The 16239-nt window shown below is 45.9% G+C and overlaps 1 protein-coding gene across 2 annotated transcripts; it reads right to left on the bottom strand.

Moving 5' to 3' along the window:
- Positions 1-3265: 3265 nt before the first annotated feature.
- On the bottom strand, positions 3266-15917 carry rpa1 (replication protein A1). 2 transcript variants are annotated; one of them, XM_037268082.1, is made up of 17 exons: positions 15747-15917; positions 15461-15508; positions 14834-14912; positions 14646-14754; positions 14489-14577; positions 14338-14421; positions 12656-12794; positions 12480-12582; positions 12336-12404; positions 12050-12242; positions 11824-11960; positions 11074-11222; positions 8342-8471; positions 6022-6198; positions 5612-5719; positions 5454-5540; positions 3266-3881 (listed from the first exon to the last, which is right to left on the bottom strand). In XM_037268082.1, exons 1-17 carry the CDS (start codon positions 15774-15776, stop codon positions 3777-3779), a joined length of 1836 nt encoding a protein of 611 aa, XP_037123977.1. In that variant the 5' UTR covers positions 15777-15917; the 3' UTR covers positions 3266-3776. The 2 variants fall into 2 exon arrangements, with proteins under 2 accessions (XP_037123977.1, XP_037123978.1); XM_037268083.1 differs by having other exon boundaries at positions 12656-12764; positions 15747-15916.
- Between the last annotated feature and the right edge of the window lie 322 nt (positions 15918-16239).

The raw sequence follows: 16239 nt of genomic DNA, 5'->3' as shown, positions 1-16239 counted from the left end.
CGATGGCTTCTATTGGAAGATGTAGCTAACCCAAAGCAGGTGCAGGAGATGCTTTAAACTTCCTTCTGTTTTCATTTGTGAAAGTATTATACAACTAAAGTGTTTATTCCATTTCCTGCTGCAGTATTCCAGATAATGTGGTCGGCGATGCCGTACGGTCGCAATGAATGAAGTGTTTCAGCAAAATAATTGCTTTTTTTGCTTGTATATGCATGAAGCTTTGAGGAAGAGAACTGCCAATCTCATCTGGGTTACAGAATGTACACCCCCTGCAGCACTTTTATTTTATTCTATTTTTCAAAAAAAAAAAAAAAAACATCACACAAAAAATAGCCTTCATCTCCACAGCATTCCTTACGGGCTTTTTTTTTTTTTATTGCGTCTCCAGGAATGATAATGAGAATGGGGTTGTGGTAAATAGACTAAGTGGTCTTATGAATGACTGGGGGAATGCAAAAATGGGAGAAATAATCAAATGCTACTTATAATATAACTTATAATAACAGTGACCGCAACGGAACGCCATCATTAAGCATTTAGCGGCTATCGCTAGCTCTTATTTAACCTTGGATGTCTACATTTTTGCATTAGTCAAATTCCCAGTTGACTAACCACTGATGCATTTGAAAGTCTTGTTGGCATAGCTTTATTGACAGTCGAACAATCTCACCGTCTAACAATCCTGATAAAAGCGGAACCTGAGCTTCTTCTTTATCAAGGACGGCAAAGACATCAATGGCGGTTGCTGTTTCCGGCAAAGACGGGCGTGAAAGAAAGAATTACATTGCTAGCATCTTTGCGCCTACTTTGATAGCTGCCAGTGATGTCAGGACTCTTCCAGTTCCCCATCTAATCCTGAACGGGATTCCATGTGACATCTTTTCTGTCAGCCATCTCTACTCTTATATTTGCGTTGATGGGATAAAGCATACAAATAGGTCGGGAACTTTAAATTCCCTCCCGAACGGGGTCGTAAACTCGGGGTCACCGCTGGGTCAAAGGACTTAAAATTTAGGATTGCTTGTTCTGGAAGAGACATGAGCACCCACACAAGAGCGTTATCTCCGCCATTACAGACAAGAACGTATCGCCTCGAGGTCCTTCCCATGACAGAGTTGGCATTACCGTATATTTCTTTAAAATGGCGTCGCACCTTTATTTTAGCCAGCTCAGAAGTGTTGCAAAGCATCCTGTGGTTTTGGCCTGCTATCTGGATTTGTTTTGTTTTTTTTGCACTTTGTTAGTCAAATGTGAAGCCAAATGTCTTGCTTGTGATGATGTGGAAACACAGCTGCGGGGCATCTGCTGAATGAAAGGCACGGGAGAGTTGGCAGAGCACGGGATGAGGTCCCATGACAGATGGCAAGCGTGCACGGCGGCCCACAATTAGTCGCTTATTCACTTGAAGCAAAACAATCATTTCAAGTCCCACATCAGAAAATGAACTGAGCACCTGCGCTGCCAGGACTTCCTGCAATCTATTTTGTGGCTCTGCCCAAAGTCATGTTAGATGTGGAACAACAAAGAGGTGACACTGGTAAGTGCCCTCCTCCGTAAAGTTGATCCTGAAGCCGAACACGGGTGAACGACACCCTTGCCAATCGGTCCAGGAAAAACAAAATTGCATTGGCGCATCCCAAATTATTTGAGTTTTTAACAACCTTCAGTTATCAACGGTCTATTTTCGTGTATGCCGACAAACCCACAAAGTTACCAACGGCTGGCTGTGAATATTTGATACGTTTTGGGCTTTGCATTTATCCGAATATAGCTTGAAAAAGAATTTGCAAGTCATTCCGTTTTGATGTTTTACACAGTGGCCCAATTACCGTACTTCACTTTTAGTTTCGCGATTCGCAATCTCTTTCTCCAAGCGAGGACGTGTGTCGTGTCGAAAGAACTTCACACCGGCGACTTGCAGATCTGGATTTGAAGGGACGTCAAGTTAGCGTCAGTGCAGACTACGCCTTCTTTATGACAGTAAGTTAAGAAGTCAGGAGGGTTGATGGAAGGGTGGGGGTCACTGTATAAATGTGACACAGTGTTACTGCAGCGAGGAAAATGACTGTGTCACCACGCTGCATCAATCAGAGCATCAAGGGGGCTGAACTACTCAAATGTTTGGTAGCCAGGGATCAAGGCTGAGGAGGGGAGGGGGCTCGCTCCTCTCCGAGCCGGCCCTACTTGACATGGAGATATAATCTGCAAGCCCGGGAGAACAGCGGGGCGGCACGCAAATGTTGTTTTGCAAACCGAGACAACTCTTGGCATGAATCGGAGTAAACACGCGAGATATTCAACTTCTACTGCACTGAACATGACGTTGCTATGGTCTTTTTTTTTTATTCGTATAACGCTGAGTTTTTTTTTTTTTTTAAATTGCCAATCTACCTAATATCAGGTTTATTGTCACGTGGTTCTAAACTGGAGGCCTCGTAGGTGGATGGTGGTCTTTTTATTGTCATGAAGCCGTCAGGTTGTCAAACGTCGCAATCCAATCGCGAGTTGTTTGAACTCGGATGAGACGATGGCCCGATGAAGAGCAGCGGAGGCATCCAATTAAAGCCGGCGTCACTACAGATAAGGGTCACCTGCGCCTGCACGCGCGGCACAATGACATCCCGACGATCTCAATGTCGCTTCTGAGGGCTTTTACAAAAGACTAACAGCAAACTTCAAAGCTATTTTCATATCGGACGGCGTCGTCGGAATAGTAATTTCGACCCGGGTGATGCCGAAGCTTTGATGTGTCCTCTTTCATATTTATTTCTTTAGTCTTCTTCAATGTAATAAGGGTGTGAAAATGATTCACATTGGAGGCGCCCACTTGGAACTGATACTGGTTTTGTCCAAAATAAAATGGCCGCAGGACAACCCACGAATATCATCAATCATTCAAATGGAAATTGCACTCGAGACTCACATTAGATCTCACACATCCCCCCGTAATTTTTTTTTTTTTAACTTTGACCTTGATGGTACTTTTTTAACAAAATCCCATTTGATTAACTACCTAATATGATCAGCCTTAGATAATAAAAAATGCATTAGAGTTCAAATATTAATAATTCACCAATCACATTATTAAAATATACATTACGGAAATAAAATGGTTGACTCGGACAGGAAGTTTAGTGACTTTTTTGTGCAAACAAAATGAAACCAAATCATTATGTAATAACAAAAAAGAACCTTTTCCGGGATGAATAAAATGCCCGACCATTGAGAAGGTATCTGCTCCATCGCAATGAAAGCCACACTTAGCTCCAAAAGACAGAAAAAGTATTTTAATTGGAGAAACTAACATCACGTAAAACAAACAACAAAAATGGTGATTACACAACTACATGAACACGCCAAGTCAAAAGCCAAAGTGCAAAACAAAAAGTCTTGCAGAAACAATGTAAGGTCTTTTCAATCCAAGAGGCTCTCCGGCGCGGCGTCCTTGCAAGTCAAAAAAGGAACTTGGAGAATAAACAAGACTAATCAGGGCGAGCACAGGCTCTTGCAGCTTGTGGGAAAAAAAATAAAAGGAGGTGGCCACGACCGCGGTGCCGTCAAGCGACACCGGGCAGACTTAAGACAGACGCCGTCTTGTTCGTGCTGGCGTGACTGAGCTTAGAAAACAAGAACTGTTCAAACAGGACATGCCCGACATTCACTGTGTTTCGGGTCAACAGGATTTCTCACGAGAACAGAAATAATAAAACGAAAAAAAAACACACATAGGAACTGCACGCTCAACTTTAAGCGCAAGATATATTTTCAAGGTGTTTCTAATTGGTGGCCATTTTCCTGATGTTCACGATCAACCTTTTGCAGTATTCTTTGTGGTCCACGGGCTTCACGTCCGTCGCCGTCGCCTTGATCCTGGACTCGTCCTAGGAGACGACATCAAAATATGGGCGACTTTTAAACGGGGTCTGGCGCAGGGCTTCGTTTCCGCCGGGCGCTACGACGGTTCAATTCGAGAAGAAGGGGTCCGAAAATTCTGCGATTGGCTGGCAAGCCCCGCCTACAGTTTAGTTTGAATCTCGGTTCAAGACTTCCTCTTTGGGTTTGAAATGTTTTGAAGCGGAAACATTTGATTCGGTTGGGTTCAGTGCGATTACGATTCGGCGTAGGATGCGATCAAATTCTTGTCTTTTCATGAACGTCTGTGCTGTAAATTCCCTTCAAAGTTTTTAATCATTAATTTTTTTGTGATCCCCTTAATGCCAAGTTTTTTGACGACTCGCGCCGGACTGATTTTTTTTTTGTTGACTGGCAACAAGTTCTAGTAAGCTTTAAAATTGCAAAAAAAAAAATTGGCCAAACATGCAAATTCAATATTTTCCAAGGTGGCTAAAAGACAATCCTTTTGTGAACAAAATTACTCGTGATGAAACTGCATCCCGATGTAACAATAGTGCAAATGTAGCGTGTATGACATACAATGGGTAATGGAATCTTTTAATCCTCCACTACAAAGTGCTGAATGTGACAGCAAGCGGCGAGGTGAGCCAAAATGCCAAGAGCGCCCCCGCATCCGTCTCGACGGCAAAGGTTAGCCGTTATTCCTCGCCAGTAAACAGGTTGTGCTCGTTTTGTCTCCATTAATCCCCTTAAAAAATCTCAAGCTCGACTTTGGTCTGGTGCCCGCGTTCAAGAACGAGCGTGCCGCGCCGCTGGCTTGCTTATTATGATGCAAGTGGACGCTGGATGCAGATGACATGACTGCAAAATGGCAGCATGCTTGAGATCAGGATTTATTATTATTACTATTATTATTTATTATTATTTCTGGTTGTGTTGTCTTTGTGGTTGTTGGCATGGAATGACCTTTAGATATGCCAAGAATGCATACTGGTGCCTTAACGGCGTTATGATGACGTCACGCTTCTCAAAAGGGCAGCTGTAGAACAAGCTAAAGCTTCCAAAAAAAAAAAATTTAATTAAAAAAAATAAAGGAGTTCCTCTAACTAGCATTTTGCCCACTGTTTGTTTTACGTGTACACTACATCATATATCATTTCTTAGCACGTCAAATGTGAAAAAATTTCGTTCTTTCGACTTTTTTCTACGCTACACCTGGAAGAAAAAGTTTGGACAGCCTCGGTGGGAGCGACGCTGATGACGCTCGCCGCCACACAATGGCTGGCCGGCGGTGGCGAAAAGGAGCTTTTTGCAGGTGTCTCTGTTGAAGAACAGAGTGGCGTTTTGGCAACGGGAGCGACACACTGGCCCGGTCTGTGCCACGCCGGCGGATGCGGCCGTTGGCTGGGCTCCAGACTTCCTGCTCAGTGGGCCCAGCCCAATCAATTCTTTTATGCGCCGCAAAACAAAACTCTGTCTGTGTGACTGCGACAAAGCGGCGTGTATGCGCGTGAGTGTATGTGTGTCTTTCTAAAAGCCACGGAAAAATGAGCAGCATTGGCAGGCCAAAGCAGCACACCAACGCTTGCCGTACTTACGTTATACGTTTCCAGCTTGACTCTGGTGCGGAACACAAAGGTGTTGAAGTTGACTTGCTGGAAGACCTCGTCAAAGGCGGCTTCATTCTGAGGACAAAAGAATTATTTTGTTGAGTCGGGCAGTGGCGCAGGCTTCTCGCTCCAAAATGGTGTCTTACAGAGTCCTTGAGCTGTCCCAGGTATGCTGCGTTTTGGCCCAAAATGGCCTCGGCGCTCTCCTGGAAGCAGGTCACCCACTGGTTGTCGCTGTAATCTGCAATATTGGCCTGGTGAGAAAAAATAAATAAATGGGTTAGACGCTTTTGCATCAGGCGTATCTGGTTTATATTTTGGTGCATAAGTGCCCAACAGATGCCGGCTTGATACCACAGAAGAAGAACGATTGTTAAAGAGACATCAGGGACAAACGTTTGCTTATTTCAGCATTTCTGTGACAGGGACGTTTTGTCTCAATCTGCTTGGGGGCATTTTTTTGTATAACAGCATTTATTTAAAAAAAAAAAAAGAAAAAAAAGCATGCACATCAGAATGTCTCGGGCCTGAGGGAGCCCGGTGCTGAGTCACTCACTGCTAGGATGAGGCGGTACTTGAAGTTGGGGAATTCTTTGTCGCACTTCTCGCAGCGGTACATGCCGTTCTGCTGGTCCAACACCTTCTTGTTGCACTCTTGGCTCGGGCACGCCTGATAGAGGCACGACTCTTTGCGCATGTACACGATGGTGCCGACGCAGGTGAAATAGTCGGCCTGAAAACGAGCCAAAAAAAGTCTTCAAAAAAGGTTACATGTCAAAACTGCTTGTGCAGTCTGCTTCAACTCTTTCATGACCTTTCAACGCTGCAAGTATGAAGAAGAGCGCAAAATCTTTTTTTTGCGCACTGGGTGCGGCGCGTCGGTGCAGCAGAATTCTAATGGCACTGATGCAAATGAGCGCTCGCTGCCTCTGTGAGCCCGAGAACGGCGGCTGCACATAAATAGCTTTTAGGAGACATCCCTCGTCGGCATGGGAAATATCCAAAGCGGGGGGGGGGGGCGGGAAATGGATTTCACATTCATAAATAGATGCGCGTGAAAAAGAGCAGGGGTGCGGAAATGAAGAAATGAAAACTGGGAGGGGCCTTTGCAATTCGATTTAGTGATTGTTCGACAGCAAAGCATTTAACCCAAGGAGCTTTTGGAAGTGATTGATGTCTTGAGTTTAGTTAGTTTATCCCAAATGTGTTTGATTTATTTCTTTTTTTCCCCCAAAGACACAACTTGAAATGATGGTTGGTGTCCCGCCCCATTCCAATCCCTGTCAAACTTTTAGCCCACGTTGAGATTTTTCAAGCGCTGTTCCAAACATACAATTTGCTCCAAATGAAAGCGACTTTTGGCCTGGGCACATAACTTCTTCAAAATGGCGGTCAGACGATTACCGGTGCAATGTATCCCCCGCCGAGGCCGACTCGGCGGGGGATACGAAAGACAGGATTACGCCAAAGGCAAACATCCCCCCTTGAGGCCCATCTCATGTTCCCGTTTCCGAGCCATTGTGCTGTGGCACGAGTGACATTTAATCGTAATTAACGAGGAGCAGAAAACCGAAATGTCGCTTTAGATAAACCGGGAAAGACAAATAAAAAGTGTGAAGTGTCAGAGCTGACAAAAACGTGACGTGTCGGCGCCGCCTAAAAATAGTCCACCTATTCACCACGGTCTTTGTTGGCGGCAGGTAACTGTCACCGGGCGGGGGGCGGGAGGTGGCCACGTGGAATTTTGCGCCACTGACACTTGGTGACAGGGCCAATTAATCACGGCGGACTTCCTTGGGGGAAACGAGGTCTTCGGAGGCCTTGACCACAATGTTTGCCTCGACAGCTTTAGCTCTTCTGTCATCGCACGGGAAGAGCGCGAGCTTCCAAAGGCCGGGGGTCGACGCCCGCACGACAGCCGGCTAAATGCGGTCTCGGCGAGGAAATACGAGGACGGCTTAAGCAGCATTTTTGGCACCCCGGCTGACAGAGGAGCTTTAAAAATTCTACTGAAAAAAAAGCTTAAAGGTGAAGCAATAAGCCCAGGAAAGAATTAACAACAAAGAGTCAAAAGCTAACACGGTTCCTATGTTGACGACCTAAAACAAATCAGTGGGCAGATGCTAACACAGCTAGCAAGCACTCAAACTAGCATGAGAATTACCAACGATGCTACCTAGCAAACAGCTTCCCTTAAAACTTCATCATTGAATTGAGATGATGTTTTTTCCTCCAAAATCTCAAGAGTGATCTTTGCGCCCTGCTTGGCGTGTCCGTGTCATCGCTTCCCAATTTGCACGTTCCCGAACTTAATCCCTCCCTTCAACGTATTGTGATTCCTAAACGAGCGCTAAATCTGGTTAAATGGCGTCTGCTAATGCCGCAGAGCCGGCCGTCATTTTCCGCTCCAGTTGATTTATACACTTCCGCGAACACCATTTCCCTTTGCAGTACAAACAAGCGGCGAGGAAATTAAAGAGCACATATTGTACTTATCCACGGGCGGTAATTTCATTACCGAGGGCAAAGAAGGAACGGGTTGGGGGGGGTGCATATGTAATCGATAGCAGAGATAAATGTGACTTTGAGCAAGAGCAAACAGGCAGACTGAGAAGACAGCAGATTAATGAGCTGGCGGAGCAAATCGGGAACCTTTTCGGTATACATAAACCACCGCCGCTGCCATTTAATAAGACGGCGGTTAGAAAGAATCATCGGCCTGCTGGCGGAGAAGAACCTTTGTGATGTGACAAGGTTATGACGAGGAGGGACTAAACATGTGCGTCGCCCTACTTGTGGGCGAAGGTTTGGAGTCTGGAACACTCTGTCCTTGCGCAAAAAAAAATAATAATAAATAAACAAACACGGCCGTGTACCTTCTCTCCATGTCCCAGGTGCTCCGACTTCACGTCAGACAAGGTCTTCCAGTTGGAGTTTGCCATGCCGCCACTGCCTCTGGACTCGGTCAGAGACTGTCCTTCCATGCTATGGCCTTCCTTGTCAAACCTGGGGGGGGGGGAGTCGACACATTAGCGCTAAGCAGCGAGGAAGCTAATGTTCGATTCCAGACGACTCGTTCAAACTTGTGACACTGCCACCTGTCATGTTAATCCAACCTAAATGGAGGGAAGGTGTCGACCGGAGTGGCAAATTGTGTGCTACCCTGATACATCACAACTCGAGTGCAATCCTTTCCACCAGAACATCCATTTTGCGTGATGGCTTTGTGGAAAGCGAAGGCTTGAGAAATAAATCAAGAAAAGAGGGATAGCAAAGTCATCCAGGGTCGGGCTTGTTGCAGCCACATCAAAAAACCCATTTTCGCACAGTGTCCTCTGTAATCCAGAGAAGACAACAGCGAGAAAAAGAAGCAGAGAGGGGGGGGAAAAGTGGTTGGGGGAAAAAAAAAGAAAAAAAAAGATTGGAGAGGAGGGGACAGTGCAAAATGGTTGGCGAGATCAAAAGGGTTGCCTAATGTGTTGGGCCACGAGGCAGAGCAGCACACAGGTCGGGTTGTAAAGACATGGCTTGCTCCTCAAGGCGAGACTAATTGAATGCATCCCTATTAATGCGACCGAGTGTTGCCGAGGCAACGGGCCAGCTGCCGCCGTCCACTTTTTTGCTGACTAACGCCAGCAAACTAACACCACATGACGATGTTGAAATTTGAATAAATTGGAACTCTTGAGGAATAAATATTGGTGCTCTGGATTACAAGACTTGGTCAAACACAATCGACGGCATCGGCGTGCGGGCCACACGGTGAAAATGAGAAGTGCGGGGCAACAAATGGGCGCGTCACAGTCACGCAACAGCGACTGCATGGAAACAAACGAGATGCGACAGAAAATGCGCAGCTGTCATTTGAAAGTGGGTGAGACAAACTAGCTCGCTCGGCTGCGTGCGCGCCTTACACGTGTTCGACATCGGCGTGCGGAGGGATGAGGAAGGAGCTGAAGCTCATGCCTATTTTGATATTTGGCTGATTAAAATTCCAGTAACTGATAAATTTAAAATAGATTGACTACATTGACAAGGATATAAAAAAAAATAATTATAATCCACCAAAATGTTGATTTAGTGGTAGCAATAAAAACAAACATGTAAAGTAAACAGGAAAGAAGGGCAAGCATATTTATTGCATGTACATGCCGTCCCGGACAAGCAGTCGACTGCACGCGTGAGCGCATTCGCACCAGCCTGCGACCACACTTGAATTTTGAAACGGCTTTCGCTTGTACACAGGGGGGAAAATCAAGCATAAGTAAATGGAGTCCTTGAGCACAAGTTCAGCCAGTGCGGCTTTAAGAAGGTTATAATGTTGGCGCGGGAATAAGGATGGACTGATAACAAAGCGCAAGGGTCACCGGACTGAGGCGAAGGCGCCTCGTTTTCTTCTTTCCCCTATCACGGCGGGCGAGTGAAGGTCGGGGTGACGGCGAGGCTGACAAGAAACACTCGCCCGGCGTTGAGTGACAACGTTGGAAGCTTTTGACGCCATCGGCATGTGGAAGCAAGTAAACACGCTTGCCTGTCTTTGGGGCTGTGAGGTTGTTTACGAGATGTGCTGTTGTCACCTACTGGCAGAAAATACCAGCGCATGTGTGACTTTTCACAAGGAAAACAGAAACTCGCTTTGGTATAATTGGAATTCAGAAACATCTCTTGTTCCCCAAACTTTTGTCTTTGACATTTTCCATGGCCTAAAGGATATTGACAAAGTACTTTTGGAGTAATCTCGCGAAGAAACAAATAAGAAAACAAACCAACCCGGGCAGAGGCGATTAGCAAAAGCAACTAAGCTAACACGTTAGCGCTTGAGTCAATAACCAATTGAGCAAAGACAATTTCGCAGACGATTGTCCCGAAGGAGTGTGCGTGACGCCTCGGCGCTAACAACACAATGGCTGCTGAAAGGAACCAAGAGTTGAGCGACTCCCGAGCCCGATGGAAAAGAACCATCACGAGAGTCACTGGGAGCTTAATTGATTTGCTCCCCTTATTCGGTTTTCCAATCAAAGCGGGGACGCCGAGTGTGTGGCGGCGGCGGCCGCGCCGAGACCGAGGATTATTAGAACGGCGGCAAAGCGCGCCGGCCTTGGAACGTCTGAATGAAACGAGCACAATGCGACTGAGAATCACAAGACTGGATGAAAGAAAGAACCAAGACCTCCTTTGAAGCCTTTTCTCGCCCAAGCCGCCTTTCCTTCAGTTTGGAACAGTCGGAGCTGATTTGGTTTGTGGGCAAGCTACGTAATTAGCCTGATAGCAACACAGCGCTAACAACCGATGAACACCGGGGACGTGAGTCTGGACTCGATGGGTGTAAAGGCAATTTGGAGCGAAGCACAGAACCTGTCATCGAACAATTAGAGCGAGTTGGAAAGTCCGATTTAAAAAGTGCTCTTAATTTGCCTCCTACTTAGCCGCAAAGTAGAGTCACAGCTCTTTTGTGATTGAGCAGATAAGCTCTCGTGATCAAGTGGAAAACACTCGCGGTGCAGATGGAAGCCAGCTGCAATAGGCTCCAAATGGAACCGACTTTATCCGATTTTTTTGTTCGGATGTAGACGGTAAGCGATTTCCCGAGGTGTGTCATCCATCTCACCAGCCTCGCAGCTTGTAGGCCTCGGGAATGTCCGGGTTGATCATCATGCTGCTGCTGAAGGACACGGAAAGCGAGACGCCGCCAAAGTCGGACAGCTTGGCGCTCTTGATGGCCACCACGGGCTGAGAGCTGCCGTCAAACTTCTCCGCCTGCACGACGAGAAGGGATAAATAGGAAAACATGGCGAGTTGAGGTTTTGAAACATTTAGTGAGGCATTTTTCCATGAGTCATATTGTGTTTGTGCTGCTTGACAAAACAGAATCATAATAGATTGGATACTTGAACCATCCAGACTAAGTGAAACATTTTAGTTGGATATTAGCGGGACACAAAGTACTTAAGAACTGAAAACTGGTAAACACAAAGCAAAAGTGGGGGGGGGGGATTTTTTCTTCGCTCTGCCTTTCGGGCAAACTGAGCACAGTCCCCATGAGCAGAAGGTAAAGAGTCAAAATGTGGAGAGACAATATACAGCGCTCAATAACATGACATTTAGAAAGTGGCGTTCTTAGCACAGAATGAAGATGAACAGCACAGGGATAAGCAGGAAGATTTCTGCGGTCAATGCGGATTATTGAATCCTAAAGTGTGGATTTATATTATGATAACATTGATGTGTCATGATCGAAGCAATATAGGATTTCAAGGAGACTCTTGAATTGTCTGAATAAGAACTCTACCAACGCTGATGTTGATTTGGGAGATGAAAATACAGACACAAAAAAAATCCAAAAATGGTTGCATCTTACCTCTTCGCCCCACAAGGTGACGTTCACCATCTTGCCCGACGTGTCCATCAGGTTGAGCGTCCGCTTGGACACTTCCCGGTTGGTCTTTGTGGTGAGACGGGTCACCTCGTCCACGCTCTTGCACACGCCGATCACGTCTGTGGGGTGGGGAGGGGGCTCGGTGGTCAACGGCAAGCCGACGACAAAGTCAAAAGAGTTGCTTTGGTTGAATCGACGTCTCCCTCACCCACAACGGAATCCTTCTCCTTCTTCTCCAGATCGCCGATGGAGACGAAGTCGCACTGTATGACGGGGACGTCGCAGTCATCCTCGCACGGGATGATGGAGGTGTCGCCGTTCAACGTGATCTCGTAATCATTCTTCACCGAGGTGTACTGCTTGTTGGCCACCTTCAGAGAGCCTTTGGACATGTAGTAGACCTGAGATGCAAGGAGAAGGTGTTATGGAAATAAAACTTTGGACCACCTGGACTCATTACTTTATAATGAAATAAATTGGATGAAGAATCCCACCTTGCCAACCTCGATGAGGTCAAAGAACTTGTCGACTTCTTGGTTGAAGCCGGTCACCCTTATCTCTCCCTGGAAGCGTAATCGAGTGGAACGTCACAAGGCGTAATATTTACGTACTCATAAACGTACGCTAGGAGCACTCACGGTCTCGTCCACGATCTCCATGGAGAAGAGTTTGCCGTCGCCGCGCGAGTTGCTCCACGTGCGGATGCTGCTCTTGTTGGTGACGCGGACGCGGATGGTCCATCTGAGGGAAGGAAGACATCTTTACTTACTCGGGATGGTATTGACCTCGTGCAGATGTTTTGGCGAGCACGTACTTGGACAGGTACGGGTTGAGGCTGGCGATGGGCACGACTTTGCCGGGGCCGCCCGGCGTGCCGAACGCGACGGGCTTCTTCCCGAAATCTTTGCCGCCCGCTCGGTTCACTGGAGGGAGGGAGGAGGCGGAGGAGGGCGCTAAATGGCGTGTGAAGAAGAGCGGAGTGAGATGTACTCGCTTGATGCTGCGTTGACCTTTTTCGCAGCAGTCATTTTGGAACGGTGACACAGAAAGTCGTGGGAGAGACACACAAGCTTTGTTTCACGCCTCCGGTTCATTTTCATTAGAGAGAGGCGGCTTACTCTTGCGCTCATGTAAGGTGAAGTTGTTCTCAACACGCTAACATGCTAATGTGCAGTCTTTTAAGCTCTCACTATGACAACTCAAAATTTACGTAACAAGTGCGGCAGAAGATATAAACAGCCAATTACCTACTAACCAAACCAAATGATAAAAAAAAATTTAAAACGTCATCTTTTGCAATTCTACCACAATAAAATGCCATTTTGAAATTCATTTATTCATTCAGCCTAATTTTACTCGGGGTCACGATGGAAGTACTTGAAGAGTATTTTTTCTTCTGCGTGGTACTTGATAAAAACATTTTCAGTGCTCCAGCATTAGAGGATATACGGTATTGGCCACTTTTACTTTATGGAATCTGTTTTCTTGCAATGATAGCCAGCATGTGCATTTCTAAGCGGGGGGGGGGAAATAAATGTCATCAATGATCATGTAAATGCGCAGCTGGCGACTCAAATGCAGCAGAAGGAAGCAGCACATAAAAAAATTAAAAAAAGTGCGAGATGACAGCCTGGCATTGCGCAAGATGATTCACAGAACAGAGGCGAGTGTGAAACACTGTTACCTCCACCAAGGGAGCGCTAAAGAGCAGTCCAAACACGTGAGCCTCCCCCGTTTTGACAATTTTCTTCTTTTTTTTTTTTTGCGTGCAGCTCACGCAGAGGATTAGAGTTCAAAGTGTCCGCTTAAGTCCTCCCACTTGGCCAGCGGCTGCACATGCGCTAATTAAGCCCTGGGCTCGAAGCGCCGACAATGACCGCGCTGATGAGGAGGATGCTCGCCCCAAAACTCAATCCCCCCTCCGCATGGCGGATTAGAGGGATGAAGAAGACGCTATGACACTGGAGAGCTAAGAAGATGGGGGGGGGGCACTCTGAATAACTGCCGGTACATGTTCGGCAATGAGTTTGCGTGGTAGGCGTGCATTCAAAAGACACAATTTAAAGAATTATTTAGGTGTTGTGACCATTTTTGGAACCCCAAAACTGGAGAAATTGTATCCAAATGAGTTGTAAAAATGGCACTGTATTGCGAAGACTGAAGAAATGCTTCCACCTGCTGGTTGATGTGAAGTACAAACGCATTTTCAAGTTTTTTTGTGTTTCATTCCTAATCATATCAGAGGTTGGAGACCTTCTTGGGGGTTTTAAAAAAACTACATTTCTAGAGTTTCTAAGAACACTAAACTACAATACACTATTCTAATGTAGATAGGATGTTAACAGTGACAATATTTAGTTAGTGGCAATGCAAAGAAAGCATAATTCCAATGTTATCAGTGAAAATATTGAGTTAGTGGCAATGCAAAGAAAGCATAATTCCAAACCTTCAAACTTCAACATCATCTTTGAAGCATTTCAAGGAAGTAAGACTCACGGTCATTTCCAATTTGAGCCTGAAGTGGAGGACGGCTGACGGGGGCAGCCGGGGTCGGGGCCTGCTGGGGGGCTTTCATGTGTCCTGCACGCATTTGAAACACTGTTGAACTGATGAAATGATTTTATGTTCAAATGCTTTGGCGCGTTACCGTCGGTGTAGGGCGTCGGGTTGCCGATTTTGCAGTTGACATCTGCCGCGGACCTGAGGATCTCGAGCTCCAATATGATTACCACACGGCTGACGAGAAGATGAGAACGCGCAAAATTATCTTCTGTAATTTTGCACCCCTATTGCGAAATTCTTACCGTTCATCCTTGAGAATATTGGTCACGTGTCTCTTGAGAAGAACAATGCAGTTGGGGGCCAGCTGGTTGTCTTGGGCCATGCGGTTGAGTTGCGTGCAAAGCATGAACGCTGCAAGAGAAAAAATATGTAACGACTCGGGGTAACATGATCCTAGGGCTGGGAAAAAAGACAAAAAAAAAACACTCACAGGACATGGTGTGTCGGCCATCGCTCATCATCACGCGAAAGCGAGGTGGGCCGTTTCCACCCTCAATCTTACGGATGCTCTGAAACAGAAGAGAAGCCGAGATTTATCAGGATTTAGGCTTTTATTAAGGGGGAGACCTTGAGAAACCTTTTTCTATAGTATATCCAGCCATTTTCTGCTAAATGCTCATCCACTACATAATTAACCTGGCTAGCCACCTGTTACTCGAATCACTTTGTGTTCAAGTTAGCAGATTTCACACGGAGTCAATTGACACAATATTATCTTCATTCTTTTACTGTAGTGGGTTGACATAATTCACCCGGAACCTAAGTTCACGTTCCATAGTTCCGGTGGGACAGTTTACACGTGTGGGACTTTCCTGTTTAGTTTAGTGTGTGTTAGGATCTCGAAGGGAAAAGAGTCTGCCCGTTGTTGAAGGAGAATAATTATAAATGTCATTAAAACAACTGCCGTTGGCACCGTCGTTGTCACTCCGACTCCAGTCCTTGCACACCACATTACTGCCATTTTGTCAGTCGGAGCCCCGTGGGATTTTTCCTCATGTAAAAGATGTGCCTCGGCTCATTAAAGATTATGAAATGTGTGTTAAAGCTTTATACTCACCACCAACTGAAGCACTGCGTCGTTTCCACCATTTCCACTGGCCAAGGCCTGGAAAATAACAGTAAATTACGTGTTGAAGTGCACAGTACGTTTCAAAACTTACATTTAATTTGACTTCATGTAAATGTAACCAGTGAATGTTTATGACACGACAGACGACAACAACATTTAAGACTGTGTCACGTTAGAAACATTGACTAACGTCTGACTGTTTTAAGCTAGTTTCGTTGTTACCGCTAAAAGCAGCACAAAGGAGCGGAACCAAAATAAATTAGGCCAGCCATACCTCTATCGCTCCTTCTGTCAATTTGATCATTTCTGCGAAGATTCAGTTGTGTTGTTTAGGATAATTATATTTTCAAGAAAGAGTTACACTCCGGACTAGTATTCTTGCTTCCAGGCAGTGAATAATCACCAATGGCGCCAAAGCTTCGTCTGTCCCGCCAGGCAGCGTTTACTTCCTTTTTCCGCTTTGGTGAACTGATCCCGTTGCAGTTCCGCTCGGTAATAGATGACGTGCAGAAATGAGGCTCGAATGCGGCGGAACTGATTTGGGATCAGTAAAGTGACAGAGCGAGCAGAAGGCGCACTACGTCACGAGGACGCCTTCAATGACTTGGACAAAAATTGGACATTTTAATTTCGGTATTGTGTAATTTTCTGCTGATTTGACGTCTAAATTAAACAGGATAAATGGAAGTGGTGAGGAAGGAAGGAACTAAAAGCATATCAAGACAGCAAGGTAATATGACAGATTCTTCAAATTCAGCCACATTGTA

This window comes from Syngnathus acus, chromosome 13, assembly GCF_901709675.1.
Source record: "Syngnathus acus chromosome 13, fSynAcu1.2, whole genome shotgun sequence".
Lineage (NCBI taxonomy): Eukaryota > Metazoa > Chordata > Actinopteri > Syngnathiformes > Syngnathidae > Syngnathus > Syngnathus acus.
This window is presented reverse-complemented; position numbering and strand designations above follow the sequence as displayed.

Bases quoted from the DNA above. Each gene is read 5' to 3' on its own strand.
- rpa1 (XM_037268082.1), bottom strand. From the start codon at position 15,776: ATGATCAAATTGACAGAAGGAGCGATAGAG. The intron at 12,795-14,337 runs GTGAGTCTTACT...CACGCCATTTAG, and splicing joins GGCTCAAATTGGAAATGACC to CGCCCTCCTCCGCCTCCTCC. The intron at 11,223-11,823 runs GTAAGATGCAAC...CTCGTCGTGCAG, and splicing joins TCACCTTGTGGGGCGAAGAG to GCGGAGAAGTTTGACGGCAG.